Below are 17,873 nucleotides of genomic sequence, written 5' to 3'. Positions count from 1 at the left end.
TCGGGATCCCACAGTTTCATTTTAACCCGGTCACTAGCGGTTTGCCTTGTGACAAACCTTAGAACACATGGGCTTGAGACAACATACTTGCACATGTTGAAATTAACGCTTTTGCTTTTGAATGTGACTTAATTTGTGAACCATGTGTCCCGCCTAGGCTATGTGCATGTTATTCAGGTTGAGACCACAATCGATGTTTTATGTGGTTCTACAAAACCAATAACGACTTAACAACAGCTCAACAGTTGTGTAAATGACTGTGTTTGTGGATGTTTCTGTATTTATTAGCTATCTAATTTGGCTTACAGATGACGAGGCTACGGTGGGTGCACTGCTCAGCAAAACAAAGTTGACTATTTATCTCAGTGGGAGTCGCTCGTTTTATTTTAAATACATGAATGCTAAATTGTCCGTGAATTTTAAGCATCTTGGTTTGTTACATAAAACTTATATTGGGATATATTAAAACAGAACATTTCTGGATTCATGTTTGCAGAAATACACCTTTATTAATTGTGAAGCTCGAGGGTCAACATGCCTGACTTTCGTGCAACCTACGGATGCTCGAATCGCCGCTGTGACAAATCGGGACAACGTGGGATCACCTTTCATCTGTAACTGTTGCAAAGAAAACCAACACTTGTACACTATTCTGTCTGTTAATTGTTATTATGTAAATAAAATAATTAGAAACTGCTGTTCCATTGCTGCTGCTACCTTCTTCTATACATTGTTTATTTGGTTTTATGAACGTTGAAAATCTCCACAAGATCAATCCATTGTCCATCTCATTTATTACTGTAATCCATTTTATTTATTAACCTAATCTATCTTTTGACTATTTCCTAACTTTTTCAGAAAGCATTTCCAAAGAGCTTATAATTAATAAATGAAAGTCAATAAATAAGAAAACAAAAGTTAACAAATAGTGAAAATACTAAATAATTAAATTTTATTGCTGGCATGCTGACTGACGCGATGTGGGTGTCGGTTGTCTTATTTGTTGGGGTGCATCTCCAAAAATCTGTGCAAGTATAGACCGTAAATCTTTCCAGAGTTATTTTGCTTCAAGCAGAAAATGGTAAGTAGCCTATATTTGATATAGCACCTTCTAAAGTCCTGGGACCCTCCAAGGAGCTTTACAACACAATCAGTCATTCACCCATTCACACACAGGTGGGGATGAGCTACACATAGTCACACCTGCCCCGCGGCACACTGGCAGAGGCAGGTCTGCCGTACACAGGCACCACCGGTCCCTTCGAACACCACCAGCAGGCAAGGTGAGTTAAAGTTAAAGTCCCATTAGTTGTCACACACACAGGTGTGTGTGCGAAATTTGTTCTCCGCATTTGACCCATCCCCTGGGGGAGCGGTGAGCTGCAGACACAGCCGCGCTCAGAAACTATTTGGTGGTTTTACCCCCCAATCCAACCCCTTAATGCTGAGTGTCAAGCAGGGAGGCATTGGGTCCCATTTTTTCAAAGTCTTTGGTATGACCCGACCAGGAACCGAACCCCTGATCTCCCAGTCTCAGGGCGGACACTCTACCACTAGGCCACTGAGAAAGGTAGTGTCTTGCCCAAGGACACAACGATAGTGACAGACTGAGCAAGGCTCGAACCTGCAACCTTCCAGTTATGTGCCGAGCACTTGACTCCTGTGCCACCGTCGCCCCAAGAAAAGTGATCCCACTCTTACCTGAGAGAAGTTGAGCCCATTTAGGGGGTGGCATTGTTCCTCCACCCGCTCTACTGCTCCTGTCCTCTTCCCCATTCGCTCTGCTTCTTGAGCCAAAAACAAGTCTAGCACCGGTGTCCCTCTGGAACGTACATCCCATTCTGTCAGTGAGTTAACCATCAGCATCACCCACACAGGCCTCTTCCTCTCCCAGTTCCCTGCAATTGCATTAAATAGGTAGTCAGCATACAGGCCACGGCCTCTCTGGTCTGCAGTCATCCAGTGGGGCATCATATGTTTCACGTAGTCCAGGTGGCGTTTGAGGCGGCGATACAGGTCTCGAGGTAGCAGAGTCTGCAGGTTCTCTCCGTGCGGAAGCAGTTGGCAGCTGGTCAGTTTGGAGATGGTAAGTGGGTCAGTCAGGTCCAATTCAAAGAAAACATTACTGCTGCTGTGGAAAGCCTGTTTGGAGTTGACAGGAATGTAGTCCCAGACCCGGGTGTAGGGAACATGGATGGTGCCAAACAAGTAAGATGGTAGATGAGGAGGTGCACGGTTTACTCTCCACAGGAAAGAGTTGAGGTCACTTTGCTGTAAAACAGGGAAAGGAAATCAGAATTAAAATTGTCACCTTAGAGCAGCTCAGCTGTGGCATTAAAGCTGAAGTGGACTCTTTATTTGTCTGCTGTGGTTTACTGGCTCAGGTCAGCAAGTTAAAACCTGAAGTATGATTTAAAGATGACGGCAGAAATATGAATTCTGTTTGATGCGGGCCTTTATGGCCGGCTGGGAGTTTATAGTGGGACCTTCCAGGCTGTAAACAGACCCCCGTGTATTATTGAGGTGCACCTCGGTTGCCAAAGCCTCTTTCAGCCTGGGAAACATTTTCAAGGCAGCAGTGCAAATATACTGGAGCTCATAAAAACCTGAAAGAAACCTGCTCTCTGTGCTGACCTCACAGTGATCCTTCAGTTTGTCTTCACAATGCTGACAATCTTAAATATAGTGTTGTGTTTTCCTGTGGCTTGTGCAACAGGATGCATTTATCTATTATATTCAATCAAAGCAGTGTCACATGGAAATGAAATAATCAGCCGTTTTAAACTAAGTTCTGTTGAATTTTAAATCTGTTTCTTGTTTAGTGTTCTCAACCAAAGTGCTACGGCTTTTGATACTGGCATTATTCGAATACGAGAAAGAATTTGCTTCTCTAAACAATATCAAACTCCTGGCTGCCGAGATGCAACTTAATCAGGGAGGGATGAAACCCATTATAATAAAATAAAGTTATTCTTAGTAAATGTTTACCTCTTGAAATTAAATCAAGACTCCATCCAAGTGTGCATCAGTCATAATCCACACAGCCAAACTTGCCTTTATAATTTCAAATAGCAGCCGAAAGTGAGTGAAGTCTTCTCTCGACTCTTTCGTTGCAATGTTGGACTTTTTTCCTGGCACAGCCGGCCCCTCTGAAATCTAAATGCAAATGTTTAGCCTACATAATTTCATAACCGCAGCTTATGGGTCTTTGCAGATAAGCTGAAATGTTTAAACTGAGCAGATTTTTAAAGTTTTCTTTGAAATCGGCTCTCGTGCTGCAGACAGACCGACGGGAGAACTTTGCAGCCGCGTTCTGAGAAGAGGAAATTGGGTCATGTCTGCACCAAATGCGCTCTCAGGCCTCCCAGCCATGAAGGAGGACCTTCCAGAATGGAAAGTGTGGTTGTGAGTGATGATCTTCTAAGTCCTGATGAGAGAGACTGAGATCCTCTCTGCTGACTGGAGAGCCGCGCGGTGCGTCTTTTTATGGAGGTAATTACCCTTTAATGCTTAACAGAGAGCGCTGCACTGACGCATACGAATCACATGAAGCGAGAAGCAGTCTTCGCTCATCTCTGACCGCAGATCCTTTCAGGACATTATTTGGTATAAATGTCCTGAAGGTTCAAATCAAAACAGTCGAAGCAGCATCCACCTGCTTCTGGCTGAGCAGTGTCACCGGGAGAGCGCGATGCGGTCTGGATTTGTCTCTGCTCTTTACTCCCTGGCTGAGTCCAGGATGGTTTGTTTTCTCATTATGTCCGATATGGGTTTTATTAGGGCACGTGCTGTGCTGAAACACGGCCGCTTCTGTAGGTCAATGAAACTTTTCCAAATGAAGTTAAGTCAGCCGTGGGTGTTCCCCACTTTGTCACATAAATAGCCATAAAGTTGGCGAGCGCGCACAGTTTTTCTTGGCTTTCTCCATAATAAAAGACTGGATCCAGACGCGCGTGCACTGTTTTAAATTTCTGTTTAAAAAATAACATGTACCTTCAAATGTCAGGACATCCTCATAATTAGGCCCGATTAATAAATAATAATAATAAATAATGAATGGAAAAGATCAAAATTATAATAATAAATAAGGATTCGGCTAGGTGCGCACTTACTTATAAGTTGTTATGAGGAAATAATACAATTTATTGTAGAAGCATTTTAACCAGATAAATAAATGATCAAATTGTTTTGGTAATCTACATTTAATGATGCCATCATTCACGCTGTAAATGAACACGAGTCTGATTAGTGTTTGTGCAATAAAGAAAGAAAGAAAGAAAGAAAGACAATCTGCGCAAGTCATGATGACAAGTGTAACGGGAAAGTTTTCTGAGCTCCAAAAAACCCAATAAGGTAAGCACATGATTTAACTTTTAAGAAGAAAACACCCTATAGAAAAAGCTTACACTTAAAAAAGCCTAAAGACTCACCGCCTTTGGTGCGTCGCACTGCCTTGGTCCGCCCGCGCGCTGTGCGCCCCATGGTGCCACGCTCAGGACTCCACTCAGAAGGACCCAGCTGAAAACTGGCAGGAACATCATCTTGACGAGGTGACAGGACACTTGAGATGGTCCGCTGCTCTCAGTCAACCTCTGTCTCCTTCTTCTCTCCTTTTGAAGTTAGAGAAGCGCTACCGGTGGCCTCCGGGCTCACATGTGCAACTCGGCTGGGGGACCATTCCGCCTCCTCGCCATTCCCTGACGCACTCCGCCTCTCTTGGGTTTGTTTTAGTTTCGTCTTTGCAGTCTTTCGTGTCCTCCTCGACTCCCCTGCGCACTTCTGAAGCTGGAGCTTAAACTTCTATGGAGAGTTTGGCTCTGAAGACGTTAGAGTTTCATATGAAAGAGAGAGAGAGAGAGAGAGAGAGAGAGAGAGAGAGAGAGAGAGAGAGAGAGAGAGAGAGAGAGAGAGAGAGAGAGAGAGAGAGAGAGAGAGAGAGAGAGAGAGAGAGAGAGAGAGGTGGGACGGTGTGAGCGCCCCCCTTTCCACCTCAGTGCGCACAACTTTAACCACTTTAGAGAGAAGTGGCTGCAGGTTCAGACTGAGATGTCAGGGTTGTCAAGAGAAGCCTCTAAAAGAAGTCAGAAGTACTTCACCCTACAGGCTGATTTCATTTCAACATAATTATCCTCTGATTGTGTTGACGTGGTTTTAATTGTCTTACGTGTTAAATTCTCTAAGATGTTTAAAGGCTTGTGTTTGTTTCTAAACAAGAGTCTGCAACATCTGTTCCAACCGGTTTAGAGATTTTTCTTGTATTAATCATATGGACGACTGTGTGTGCAGCTCCTCTTTGGGGAAAAGAGAGGCAGAGCCTGCGGGGCAGATGGAAATCAGCGCAGCGACAGATGAGAGGTTTGTTTAGCCTTATTTTCAGCAGAGTCATTTTAAAGATGTAAATGAACGATATTTCAAGTGTGGTCATGCGTTTCCTCTCTGAACTCCACTGTTGTCAAACCTCAGAGGTTTAGTTGAGTCCCCAAACGCATGATTAATAGTCCCAAATAAACAGATTGAACTAAAGACACTTGTGTTAGGTGCACTTCTCATCTTAAGATCTATTAGTCATGATCTGGATCAGCGGGCGTGTGTGAAACACACACTGGCTGAAAGTGACCCCCTCACCGTGCAGGCCTGGATGTCAACGCTCCACTTCTCCCGTTGTGACCAGTTATTGTCCAAGTAGAAGACTGTGTGACAGAGTCAAGTAGTGGACATTTATCATGAAGGGGGTACCCTCAAACACGAGCAGCACCGGGCCCCTCCCCTGCAGACAGATCTCAGACAAGCCGTTCTTTGTCCCGGTCCATGTTCTCCCCTCCTCTCTACTCCTCTTCTCACCACTCAGGGCTGTTGCCGGGCAGCTCCATCCCTCTGCTCCCTCACCGTGAGTGTTCTTTTGATCAGCTTTCACAAACTGAAAAGGTGACAACCTTGACTCCAACAACTTGTCTGCCGTTCATCCATGTTTCAGCATCTGCCAAGCAAGACATTTACAATTCTCCTTTCATGAACGCAACCTCAGATCTTGTGAAATTTTAATGCCACGCTGATTTAATCTAATCACTCCTCCTGTTTTGCAGCTCTGGCACAGACAGGTGTGGGATTACAATTAAAGTTGCTCTGTCTGCTGTAATGTGGCCACCTGTGGGCTTAGATACCTGCTCTAAACCACACCTCGCAGAGGGCTTGTCTTTGAAGGAGCTATTCACATTCTTGGCCGGTTAGAAGGGGGCTTATGAGCGGGTGCCCGGCTGCAGGAGATTCCTGGACGAAGGCCAGCGCTTACAGCATGGTGCACATATAGCTCAAGAGGAAAGAAGACTTTAACGTTAATGTTGTGTTAGCAGATTGCACAAATGCTCAGAGTGCATGTTTGGAGAGGTGGAGAGAGGAGGAGAAGAAGGTTTCCTCCGTTTAAATGGTGAAGTAAGCGTGTCTGTGGTTGAAGCCTTACTAATATGCTTTCCAGCACTTTCCCTGGCTATTACACAGATAAAGAGGAAAGCACACAGTTAGAAAAGAGAATGGGACTTTGTTAAATTCTGTTGCACTCCAGCTCTGTGGCTGTTTGTCGTCAAGTGCTTGCCAGGATGAAACTCTGCAGAAGCCTCATTAGAAAGAAGAAAACCTCTTCATCAGGTTCATTTGCTGTCTTTTGATATTTGCATCATTACTAAAAGAAAGAAAAATAAATTTCCAAGTTTGAATAGTTACAGTAAGGCCTGCTCTATTAAGTGTTTGTCTTGTGCACAGGGACCCCTAGTGGTGTGAATGAGAATTAGGATTGCACACTCCGCAAAGACAAGAACAAAAAGAGGTGAGTGGGGCTCATAGAGAAAAACTACAAAGAGGACTGTGAATGTGATGAATGTGAGGAGGTGGAGCTGTACCTTTGGCTGCCACATTTTAGAGATTCTGATTGTCAAACTGGCAGTGAAGGCAACATTCCCTCTGTCTTTCTTCTCAGACACAAACTCGCTCCTCTATACCTCCACCCATCTCGTACTCAGGCTCCAATATCCTCTGTCCTGCTTTGAAGATGTTGAGGAATAATATTGACAGAGTCTCTGGTGAAATGTTATTGTGGTTTCTCTTTCTGGATCTCATGGGAACAAGTGGGGGTACTGGGTTGAAGATAGCTTAAAAACGGGTGGATAGTTATGTTTTTAGCGTGTTAAAGGTTGCCAGGAAGGTTTTACAGGTATCTGCTTAATCCAGGCTGGGCTAAAGGAAGTGGGATGTGAAATCTGTTGTTCTCTGTTGTTCTCCTGGTTTCGCCAGCTGTACACCAACACATGCAGCAGATGGTTATCTGTCTTTCTTCATCTTCCCGAAGGAGCAAAAGCAGAAGGAGAAAGATGAGAGGAGGAGATAAAGTGGCAGGGGTCATGTTCAGGGCTGTTTGTCCAGAAGTCTCTCGTCCAATTTTTTTAAACATCTGTCGTTGTTTTGGACAAGGAAAGAAGGGAATGGCTGTGGGGGAAACAGTGGCAATGTGTCCTTAATTATTAAAGTTATTGTTTTTTTGTTTTTTTTTTTTAGAAATGAGGCCGTTTTTGAAGTAGAGGAGGTTTGTGTTTTAGGAGCCATCTGTGGGTATTTTTTTCTTAATTGCAAACTGTGCATATCTATAATTTACCAAAACTGTCCGAGTTTTAGGCACATCCATTCATTTGCATGGAACCTTTCCTGTATACTATAAAGATGCAACTTGTTGATTCTCATTGGTGGAAAGGATCAAGCAGGACACATTTCATATCTTTATGAATAATTTGTCTTCTCAGCCAAAAACAGCAACAAAAACAGCTCTGTCCTCCTTTTATGTTTTAGGAATTCAGTTACCAGGAAAGGTGGAGGTAATGTTACTAAAAATGCTGTAAGTGAACTGCTTAAGCGATTGCCAAAAAGGGGCAAACCAAGTCCCAACATGACAGTAAAAAACCTTCAGAAAGATTTATCAGAATGTGAAGGACTGGTGTTTAACTGCAGCTGCACCTGCACAAATATGACCTTCACAGAGAAGTCATGAGAGGAAAAGCTTTTTAACACCTTAAAATAAAAAGTCTGCTGTAGTAAATGAACAGGATCTGAATGAGTCTCAGGGATCTTGGAGGCAGAATTGTGGAGTTGAAAGAGAGTTGTTTTGCTCAGTTAAAAAGTTGGGGCAACTTTGTAGATGCTGGCATGTTTCATTCGAAGAGGGGGAAATGGATTTGGGTAAATGTTGGCAGAGTCAAAACGGATTATCTGAACCCGCTTGTCCATGCAGGGTCGCAGTGGGGGGCTGGTGCGTATCTCCAGTAGTCAACATGCAAATAGGCGGGGTTCACCCTGGACATATTTCCAGTCAACACAGAGACACACAAGACAAACAACCAAGCACACACACACACTTACACCTAAGGATAATTTAGAGAGACCAGTTAACCTAACAGTCATGTTTTTGGACTGTGGGGGGAAGTCGGTGTGCCCGGAGAGAACCCATGCAAGCACAGGGAGAACATGCTGAGAGACCCCAGGTCGGGATGTGAACCCAGCACCTCCTTGCTACAAAGCAACAGCGCTAACCGCTGCAGCATAAGAAGGAAATAAAAAACACAAAAAGAAGATGACGTCTGACAGGCTAAAGATGTCTCTTATCAACTATATAATTGTGCAATCTGGCTCACTGTCCTCTAATCAAAACATAATTAAGGATTTTTTTGGTAGACTTGTACAGACGTATGAATTAAAAGAACATGACAGAACCAAAACATTTTGCAAGAGGAGTTTATGAATTTCATCAAACATCCATCCATCCATCTATCTACCGTCTTCCTCTTGACCGGGTACAGTCACAGGGGCAGCAGCACTAAACAAAGACGCCCAGACTTCCCTCTCCCCAGCACTTGAGCCAGCTCCTCCAGGGGAATCCCAAGGTGTCCTGGGTCTTCCTTTAGGTCTCCTCCTGTGGATGTGTCAGGAAGATTCTCCAAGGGAGAGTCCAGCCACTCTGCAGAAATAACTCATTTTGTCCGCTTGCATCTGTGATCTCAGTCTTTCGGTCACTACCCAAAGCTGGTAACCATGAGTGAGGGTTTAAGAACCTATTGACTGGTAAATCGAGAGCTTTGCCTTCCAGCTCAGCTCTCTCTTCACCATGAAAGACCAGTAAAATGTCCACATCACTGCAGACGCAGCACCAATTGATTTTGCACTCCATCTTTCCCTCACTCGTGAACAATTGAACCCGAGATACTTAAACCCCTCCACTTGAAGCATGACCTTGTCCCTGACCTGGGGAAGGAATTCTATGTTTTTCCGATTCAAGACCATGGTCTCGATTTTAGAAGAGCTGATGCTATCCTAGCTGCTCCAAACTCGGCTGTGGACTACTCCAGGGTTCATTTCAAGATCCTGGTTCTGGTCTATAGGGCCTTACATGGACAAGCACCATCTTACATGGGTGATCTTCTTAGTCCCTACGCCCCCAGCAGGTCCCTGAGGTCCAGTGACCAAAGCCTACTAGTTGTGCAGCGCACCAGGCTAAAGACCAAAGGTAACAGATCATTTGCTGCTTTGGCCCCCAGACTCTGGAACTCTCCCCCTGAGATCAGTGGACTCAGTGGTCTCCTTTAAAAAGCAGCTGAAAACTCACCTGTTCAAGCTGGTTTTGGTGTGACCTTCATCACCCTCTCCTTGTTCTGCTCTCCCCATGTCACGAACTCCTCCAGCTGACTGCATTCCATTCATTCCTGCCACCAACGTGGCGACTGACGTCATCACGCCGACACTACTTAAGGAAGTGCCGGCGTTTCATTCATTGCTCAGTCATCGTTCTCACCAGACTTTGTATCGAGTCTCCAGGCTTACCAGCCCTCAAAACCTTCCAAACTACACCTTCAGGAGACAACCACGCCGGTTATCTCCGTCTCTCCGCGTCTGGGCAACCGAACTCTCAGTCACGCTTCTGATCTGCCAACGAACCTGACAGGATGACTGAGCCCCGAATTGACCCAGCAGAGTTCGCGCGTCTGCGTGCCGAAGTGGCTCAACAGCACGCAACCTTGGATCAGCATACGGCAGAAATGAACCAGCTCCGTGCCATAGCTGATCGCCAAGCCACCAAGATAGAGTCACTCACCGATCTAGTACTCCAGCTGACCACCGCTCTGCAACGGCAGACCGCAGCTGTTCCTGACAGAATGGAACCACGCCTCAGCCTTCCAGAGAAGTGGGACGGAACCAGGGGATCCCCGGAGGGCATGTTGGCGACCCTGGCCATGACTTTCGAGTGCCAACCGGCACGTTACCCCACATCCTGCTCTCGTGTCGCCCTGCTGACCTCACTGCTGACAGGTCGAGCCGGTGAATGGGCGGCGGCTCTTTACAATCAGAAATCTCCTGCCTGCAATGACTATGAGACTTTTGTAAAGAAGATGAAAAAGACTTTTGTGCACCCCAGCAGCGAGGTCTCGGACGAGACTCGGCTGCTTCAGCTCCGCCAGGGCTCCCAGACGGCGGCTCAGTACACCTCTCGCTTCCGGACGACAGCAGCTCGGTTGAGGTGGGATGACGTCGCCCTAAAGGCCGTTTACCTGGAGGGGTTGTCACCTAGAATCCGGGAGGGCATGATTGGACACGAGGCCCCAACCTCCCTGGACCTGGCAGTGGATCTGGCTCTCCAACTGGACCGCTGCATCCTGAACCGGCCGAGCACCATGTCAGCCCCCGTACACACCAGGACGTCACCCCGCCGGCCGGCTCACCAACCGACGGAGGAGCCGATGCAGCTGGGACATCTTCCCCCTGAGGAACGGGCACGGTGCTACCAGGAGGGAAGATGCGCTTACTGTGGGGATTTGGGTCACCACCGTGGCACGTGCCCAAAACGACCGGGAAAAGGTCCCTCCGGGTCAGAGTAGGAGCTGTCCCACCCGGAGTCTCCACTTTTCCGGCTCCACACCGAACCACTCTCCCGGTCTCCCTCCACCTGGACCAAGGCCCGACCAGACTGGAGGCACTTTTAGACACTGGGGCTGCGGAGTGTTTTATCGATCACGGACTGGTTACTCGGCTCAAGATACCCCTCACCGCCCTCGACCGACCCATTCCCGTGACCTCTGTGGACGGCCGGCCCATCATGCCGTACCCTCCCACCCACCGAACTCAGGGTCTCCACATGACTATTGACCAACACCGGGAGACCCTCCACTTCCTGGTCATCCAGGCTCCGGCTACGCCTCTCATCCTGGGTCATTCCTGGTTCTGCCGCCATGAGCCTCACATCTCCTGGTCCACCAGTAAAGTCCTGGCCTGGGGCACGGGTTGCCATAACCACCGGGACTCCCCTGCACCTCGGACTGGAGCAGCCCCTCCCACAGACGTAGACCTGACGCTCATCCCTCCTCACTACCACGACCTCGCTCAGGTCTTCGCTAAAGAACCCACTACCAGGTTACCTCCTCACCGACCCTACGACCTGGAGATCAGGCTCCAGCCCGGCACCACCCCCCCTCGGGGTCGCCTGTTCTCCCTCTCTCCGGCGGAAACCCGGGCTATGGACAATTATATAACTGATGCCCTGCAGAAGGGATTCATCCGACCCTCAACTTCCCCCGGGGCCGCGGGGTTTTTCTTTGTTAAGAAGAAGGAGGGGGATCTCCGGCCCTGCATAGACTATCGAGGGTTAAATAAAATAACGATCCGGGACCGTCACCCTCTCCCTCTCATGGGCACCGCTCTGGACGCCATCACACAAGCCGCTGTGTTTACTAAACTGGATCTGCGCAGCGCCTATAACCTCATCCGTATTAAGGAAGGTGAGGAGTGGAAGACCGCTTTTATCACGCCCACTGGCCACTATGAATATCTGGTGATGCCTTTTGGACTCTGCAACAGCCCCGCCGTCTTCCAGAGGTTCATTACAGATGTGCTGAGAGACATGTTGGGTCGCTGGGTCTTTGTGTATCTAGATGACATCCTCATCTACTCCCGCACGGCTGAAGAGCACATCAGGCATGTTCGAGCTGTTCTGTCCCGCCTCATGGACCATGGACTTTACTGCAAACTGGAGAAGTGTGCGTTTCACCAGGAGTCCACCTCCTTCCTGGGTTTTACCATCTCCTCCCAGGGCCTGAAGATGGACCCCCAGAAGGTTCAGGCCGTAGCTCAGTGGCCTCTACCCACGACCCTGAAGCAGCTGCAAAGCTTCCTGGGTTTCTCGAACTTTTACCGGAGGTTTATACGCAACTTCAGTTCCCTCGCAGCGCCTCTGACCTCACTCACCAAAACCACCAATCAGCCTCGCCCTTTTCGCCTTACTCCAGAGGCTGTCCGTGCTTTCCATGAGCTGGTCGGACGTTTCACTAAAGAACCCATCCTCCTCCACCCGGACCAGACCCGGCCCTTCGTCGTGGAGGTGGACGCCTCGGATGTGGGAGCGGGGGCCGTTCTCTTGCAACGGGGTCCAGACTCTAAGCTCCACCCATGTGCCTACTTCTCCCAGAAGTTTTCCCCCACACAGCAGAACTACGGGGTCGGCGACAGAGAGCTGCTGGCAATAAAATGGGGGCTGGAGGAATGGAGGCAGTGGCTCCTGGGGACCACCGATCCCTTTCTGATCTGGACCGACCACCAGAATCTCATTCATCTACAGACTGCCCGCCAGCTCAACCCTCGTCAGGCTCGGTGGGCCCTCTTTTTCGAGCCGTACCACTTCCATATCGCCTACCGGCCCGGCTCCAAGAACCTCAAGGCGGACGCTCTCTCTCGGCGTTTCGCACCAGATGCCGCCCCCCCGGAGCCTCGGACCATTCTACCGACTCAACGCTTCCTGGCCTCCCTCCAATGGCCGTTGGAGCAGTCCATACAGGCGGCACTTCCTGGCGATCCAGCACCGCCGGAGACCCCATCGAACCGTCTCTACGTTCCCGCCTCCTGCCGGCAAGAGGCGCTCACGTGGGGGCATTGTTCGCGGCTCGCAGGACATCAAGGACAAGCCCGTACCCTCCAGTTCCTCCGTCGGGCTCTCTGGTGGCCGTCCATGAGGAGGGACGTCCGCGAGTTCACAGCTGCATGTGATGTGTGTGCTCGCTCCAAGTCCTCCAACCGACCCGGCGCTGGAGAGTTGCAGCCTCTCCCTGTGCCCAAACGGCCGTGGTCACACATCGGGCTGGACTTTGTCACGGGACTGCCGGCGGTCGACCACCTGGACACTATATTGACTATCACGGACCGTTTCTCCAAGGCCGTGCACTTAGTGGCCCTGGCCGGCCTCCCCACTGCCAAGAGGACGGCCGAACTGCTCCTGGAACAGGTGGTGCGACTCCATGGTTTCCCTCAGGACGTGGTTTCCGACCAAGGACCCCAGTTCGTCTCACGTTTCTGGAAAGCGTTCTGTCGCCTGGTCGGTGCTTCCACCAGTCTGTCCTCTGGGTACCATCCGCAGACAAACGGTCAGACAGAGAGAGCTAACCAGCAGCTTGGACGCTACCTGCGCTGCTTCGCTTCGTCCCAGCCGACCACCTGGCCCCGCTTTCTCCTGTGGGCGGAGCTGTCACACAACCTCCAGACCTCCTCTGCCACGAGTCTGTCTCCCTTCGAGACCTGTTACGGGTACCAGCCTCCTCTGTTTGACCATCAGGTGCCCGAGGTGGAGGTCCCTGCTGCCCAGACGCTGGTCCGCCGCTGTCGGCTCGCCTGGATCCGGGCCCGTGCGGCCATCACCCGGGCCAACACGGAGTATGCCCGTCAGCATCGCCGCCGCCACCGGCCTGGCCCCGTCTTCCGGTCTGGCGACCAGGTGTGGCTCTCCTCCGCTAACCTGAGGATGCCGGCGGGCTCCCGGAAGCTCACTCCTCGCTTCCTGGGTCCGTTCCCTGTCCTCAAGGTCATTAATCCAGTCACCTGCCGTCTGCGCCTCCCGGCTACTCTCCGGATCCACCCGGTCTTTCACGTCTCCCAGCTTAAGCCGGTGGTCTCCTCCCCTCTCCACCCTCCGCCGGTCCGGGTGCCTCCGCCCCGCGGTGTTGAGGCGGATCGCACCTACACGGTCCGCAGGATTCTGGACGCTCGCCGCCGGGGACGAGGTTGGCAGTATCTCGTGGACTGGGAGGGGTACGGGCCTGAGGAACGCTCTTGGGAGCCCACGAGCTCGTTTGTCGACCCCTGCTGACTGACTTCTGGGCCCGCCGTCCTGGGACTTCGAGTGCCGTCCCTAGAGGGGGGGGTCCTGTCACGAACTCCTCCAGCTGACTGCATTCCATTCATTCCTGCCACCAACGTGGCGACTGACGTCATCACACCGACACTACTTAAGGAAGTGCCGGCGTTTCATTCATTGCTCCGTCATCGTTCTCACCAGACTTTGTATCGAGTCTCCAGGCTTACCAGCCCTCAAAACCTTCCAAACTACACCTTCAGGAGACAACCACGCCGGTTATCTCCGTCTCTCCGCGTCTGGGCAACCGAACTCTCAGTCACGCTTCTGATCTGCCAACGAACCTGACACCCCACCTATTCCACCTTCCTCAGGATCCACTGATTTCCCTCTTTCCTATTCACTCTCTCTTTCTTTACATTTTTAATCACAATTGTCAATTATTTGCTCATTTAAAATATATTTTAATCATTTTCTAAAATTTTTTTTATTTTTACATTTTTTGTTTTTGTGAAGCGCCTCATGATTTTTATCTTGAAAGGTGCCATAGAATAGATCTCTTCTTCTTCTTCTTCTTCTTCTTCTTCTTCTTCTTCTTCTTCTTCTTCTTCCAGCAAAAGCTGGAGATCACTGTCTGTTGAAGCCAACAGAACCACCTCATCTGCAAAAGCAGAACCTCAGACCACCAAAACGGATCCCCTCAACGCCTTGGCTGCACCTAGAAATCCTGTCCATAAAAGTTCACCTCGTCTCACCGAACTCCTCCCACGCCCAAACATTCGTCTCCACAAGCACCCGAACAGCATTCCACCTCAGACTTCAAGACAAATTAACTGATTATTTCTTTGTAGATCAATTATTCTGTGTGAAAACTTTAATAATTTAGAGATATGTAGTTTCTTATATAATTCTAGTTGTTTGAACTCGTGAGTCATAGTCAGATATATGATTTAATAAATCAGTTAATCAATAATCAGGAGTTGCTGAAAGTCCCCTGCTCTAAACTGAGATCTAGGGGGGACCGGGCCTTCTCAGTAATGGCTCCAACCCTTTGGAACGAGCTCCCTCTGGCAGTGAAGCCATCTCTTAAGCCGGGCGTACACTTTGCGACTTTTTCACTTTTTTGAGCCAATTTTCCAGTCGTGCGAGAATCCACGACATCGGGGCGAGTTTTGCGCCGAGCAGTCGTGTAGTGTACAGGGGGTTACGAGAGGCGATTAAAACCACGTGACCAGCTGCCGATCAGCAGTCGTGAGGTCGCACGGACTTCTGGCGTGTTTAATATGTCGCTCGTCCCTCGTGAGGGTATCGCACTGTTGAAGCGGCGCTGCGAGCAGCTGCTACCCAAAAAGTATCAGAACCGCTCACGGCGCATGCGCAATCCTGCATCAACACCGCTCGCTCGCTATTTCCCTAATAACACACGTTGTTCGTTTTTGTTTCTACACATTTTTTTACTCACAAAGATTGTCAAGAATGCGTGTTTGTCGTGTTCATGTCAAATTAAACTGATCACAAAACACAGATTTTATTTCGTTTTCCTCATCCAACCCCCATAAACCCCTGTGTGTCCTGCAGCACTCCCGCAGGACAACAGGCAAGACAAGACAAAAAAGTCTGGCGTGTTGAGTAAAAACTGCTATTTTTAGCATATTTTTAGGGCCGACGTGTTGCTACCAGACGTACAGTGTGAGCAGTCAGGTCGCATGTGAGAACTGGGTCGTGCAGTGTGAGCGCATGACTCGTGAGATCTGCCCTGCGAGGAAGTCGTACAGTTTGAGCTGAAGCTGAACGCTGCGAGTGAAAAAGTCGCACAGTGTACGCCCGGCTTAACTCTTCGGGAGTTGTCGCCTGAACACTCACTCATCTTTTGTATTTTATTTTTTGTACTGCACAGGTTTTAACTGCTTTTACTATGTCTACTATTATTTTTATACTCTTTTATCTACTATGATGTTTTTAGCTTTGTTTTTGCTGTTCAGCATTTTGGGCCTCCGCTAAGGTGCCATATAAATAAATCTGATTGACTAATTTGATTACATCATTGTTTGAAACAAAAATGTTACATGTCACTGTTTTTCCGCAGGTTTTCCTCAGGAGAATGGCGGTTAGCTTCATAGACTATCTTATTTATATTGATGATCTGGCCTCTCACTAACATACTTCTTTTCATATTTGGACCACCCGTTAAGGACTTTCCATTTAGGAACAAAAAAGGCTCACAACATCAGGACCTTCATTGAGGAAATGGCTCCTCTCTTGATATTTTGAAGCATAATATTTATTGTGAGGCTCTTTTCATATTCAACTCCCTTTGGATAGAGAGAGACATGTCCCTTGTTTGTTTTGCAGCACCTGATGATGCGCTCACATCAAAGCCTTAGCTGGTAAAGTTTCCCTGTGATGCATTAAGCTCTCTCCCACTGATCACCAGCATTGTGAGTAATTGCATTATCCATATCTGCAGGCCTCCTGCTATCTTCTTTCTCTTTTGGGCCCATTTACCCCATGAAAGCCAAAGCAAAAGAGGTGGGGGAGAGAAAAGGTTCCTCCTGCTGTTAAGCAGATCTACCTTTTAGCTATTTGAATGGTAAAAAGAAAAAGATGTGGAGGAATAATAATGTTTCCCTTTCTTGTCATTTCCCCGACCATCGTGGTGCTCCTGCAAATCTCAGGCCTGGACAATGGCTTCCTCTGATATCATAATATTATAGAAATGCATTATTGCTCTGTGGGACTGTTGTGAGCCATTGTCTGTTTGTAGTTTTTTGTTCAGACTGAGGCTGCTGCAGCCAAATAAGGCCTTTTGCTTTTACTGGAAAACATCATGTGGGGAGATATCACTGAATCAAAGCCTCAGGTCGCTCCGTAGTGATGTGCAGGAACCAGGCATGAGTTCTAGCCCCACGGGTCAGACAAATGTTTGGGTAAGTAAAAAAAAACATGAATTTGGAGTTTTTTGAAGTTGGTTGTCTGCTCTAATCACTCTTTTAAGACTACCTTATTGTCCAGGGTGCTTTGTGGCCAGATGTACTGTACAGTCATGGCCTTAAAGATTGTCTACTTCAAAAGAAATGCTGAGTGAGTAGCAGAGTACAGGAAGTGGTGCAGTTTGTGTGTGGCCTCAGTCAGTCGAGCCACTGACAAAGAGTTCAGTGTGGAACGAAGTGTGTGTTGTTTCGGTAAAATAATCTACTGTTTCATTCCTCGTGTCTATCATTTGTTCTTCTCTCGGTTTGTCTTTCTTTGTCCCCACATCTTCAGTTTTCAGCTCTGTTTATTTTCAAGATCAATGTGCGGTTCCCATGACTCTTGGCTGCTCTGCTGCTGCAAACCTCAAAAGTGAAGTTTGTGTGTCAGACTGGATGTGCATTCATCTAAATTTGAGTGGCAAAGGGAGGAGATTGAGAAGGAATTCAGAAAATGAACAAAAAAAGAGACAAGGTGTTCATGGAAAGCAATTATTGTGAAGAGACACGAGAATGCCACAGAGGGAGATGATTAGGTGAGATTGATGACTCTGTATTGATACAGCTCAGACATAATTTATTACTTTTAAGGGCGTATTTCAAGTGCCTGCAATTAATGGTTTGTGGAAAAATGACAGAGAAGCAGAAAGGCTTTTCCAAGACTTGTCTGCATGATGATAACCTGCCTGACAAGATATATAAACACTGATGCAGGCATGCTCTCACTCACACACACACACACACACACACACACACACACA

General features: G+C 48.2%; 1 protein-coding gene across 1 annotated transcript in view; it reads right to left on the bottom strand.

Annotated features, from left to right (window-relative positions):
• Nucleotides 1-4,732, bottom strand: part of trabd2b (TraB domain containing 2B) — a 101,933-nt gene extending 97,201 nt beyond the window's left edge. Inside the window, exons 1-2 of the mRNA XM_015971420.3 lie at nucleotides 4,431-4,732; nucleotides 1,702-2,271 (exon numbers count right to left, since the gene is read on the bottom strand). Of these exons, the coding sequence (XP_015826906.1) occupies nucleotides 1,702-2,271; nucleotides 4,431-4,541 (681 nt within the window). The 5' untranslated portion in view covers nucleotides 4,542-4,732. The remainder of the gene's footprint in view (nucleotides 1-1,701; nucleotides 2,272-4,430) is intronic.
• Nucleotides 4,733-17,873: the final 13,141 nt, after the last annotated feature.

Source organism: Nothobranchius furzeri, chromosome 8, assembly GCF_043380555.1.
Source record: "Nothobranchius furzeri strain GRZ-AD chromosome 8, NfurGRZ-RIMD1, whole genome shotgun sequence".
Taxonomy (NCBI): domain Eukaryota; kingdom Metazoa; phylum Chordata; class Actinopteri; order Cyprinodontiformes; family Nothobranchiidae; genus Nothobranchius; species Nothobranchius furzeri.
The sequence above is the reverse complement of the archived record's forward strand: the minus strand, read 5'-3'. Positions and strand labels throughout refer to the sequence as shown.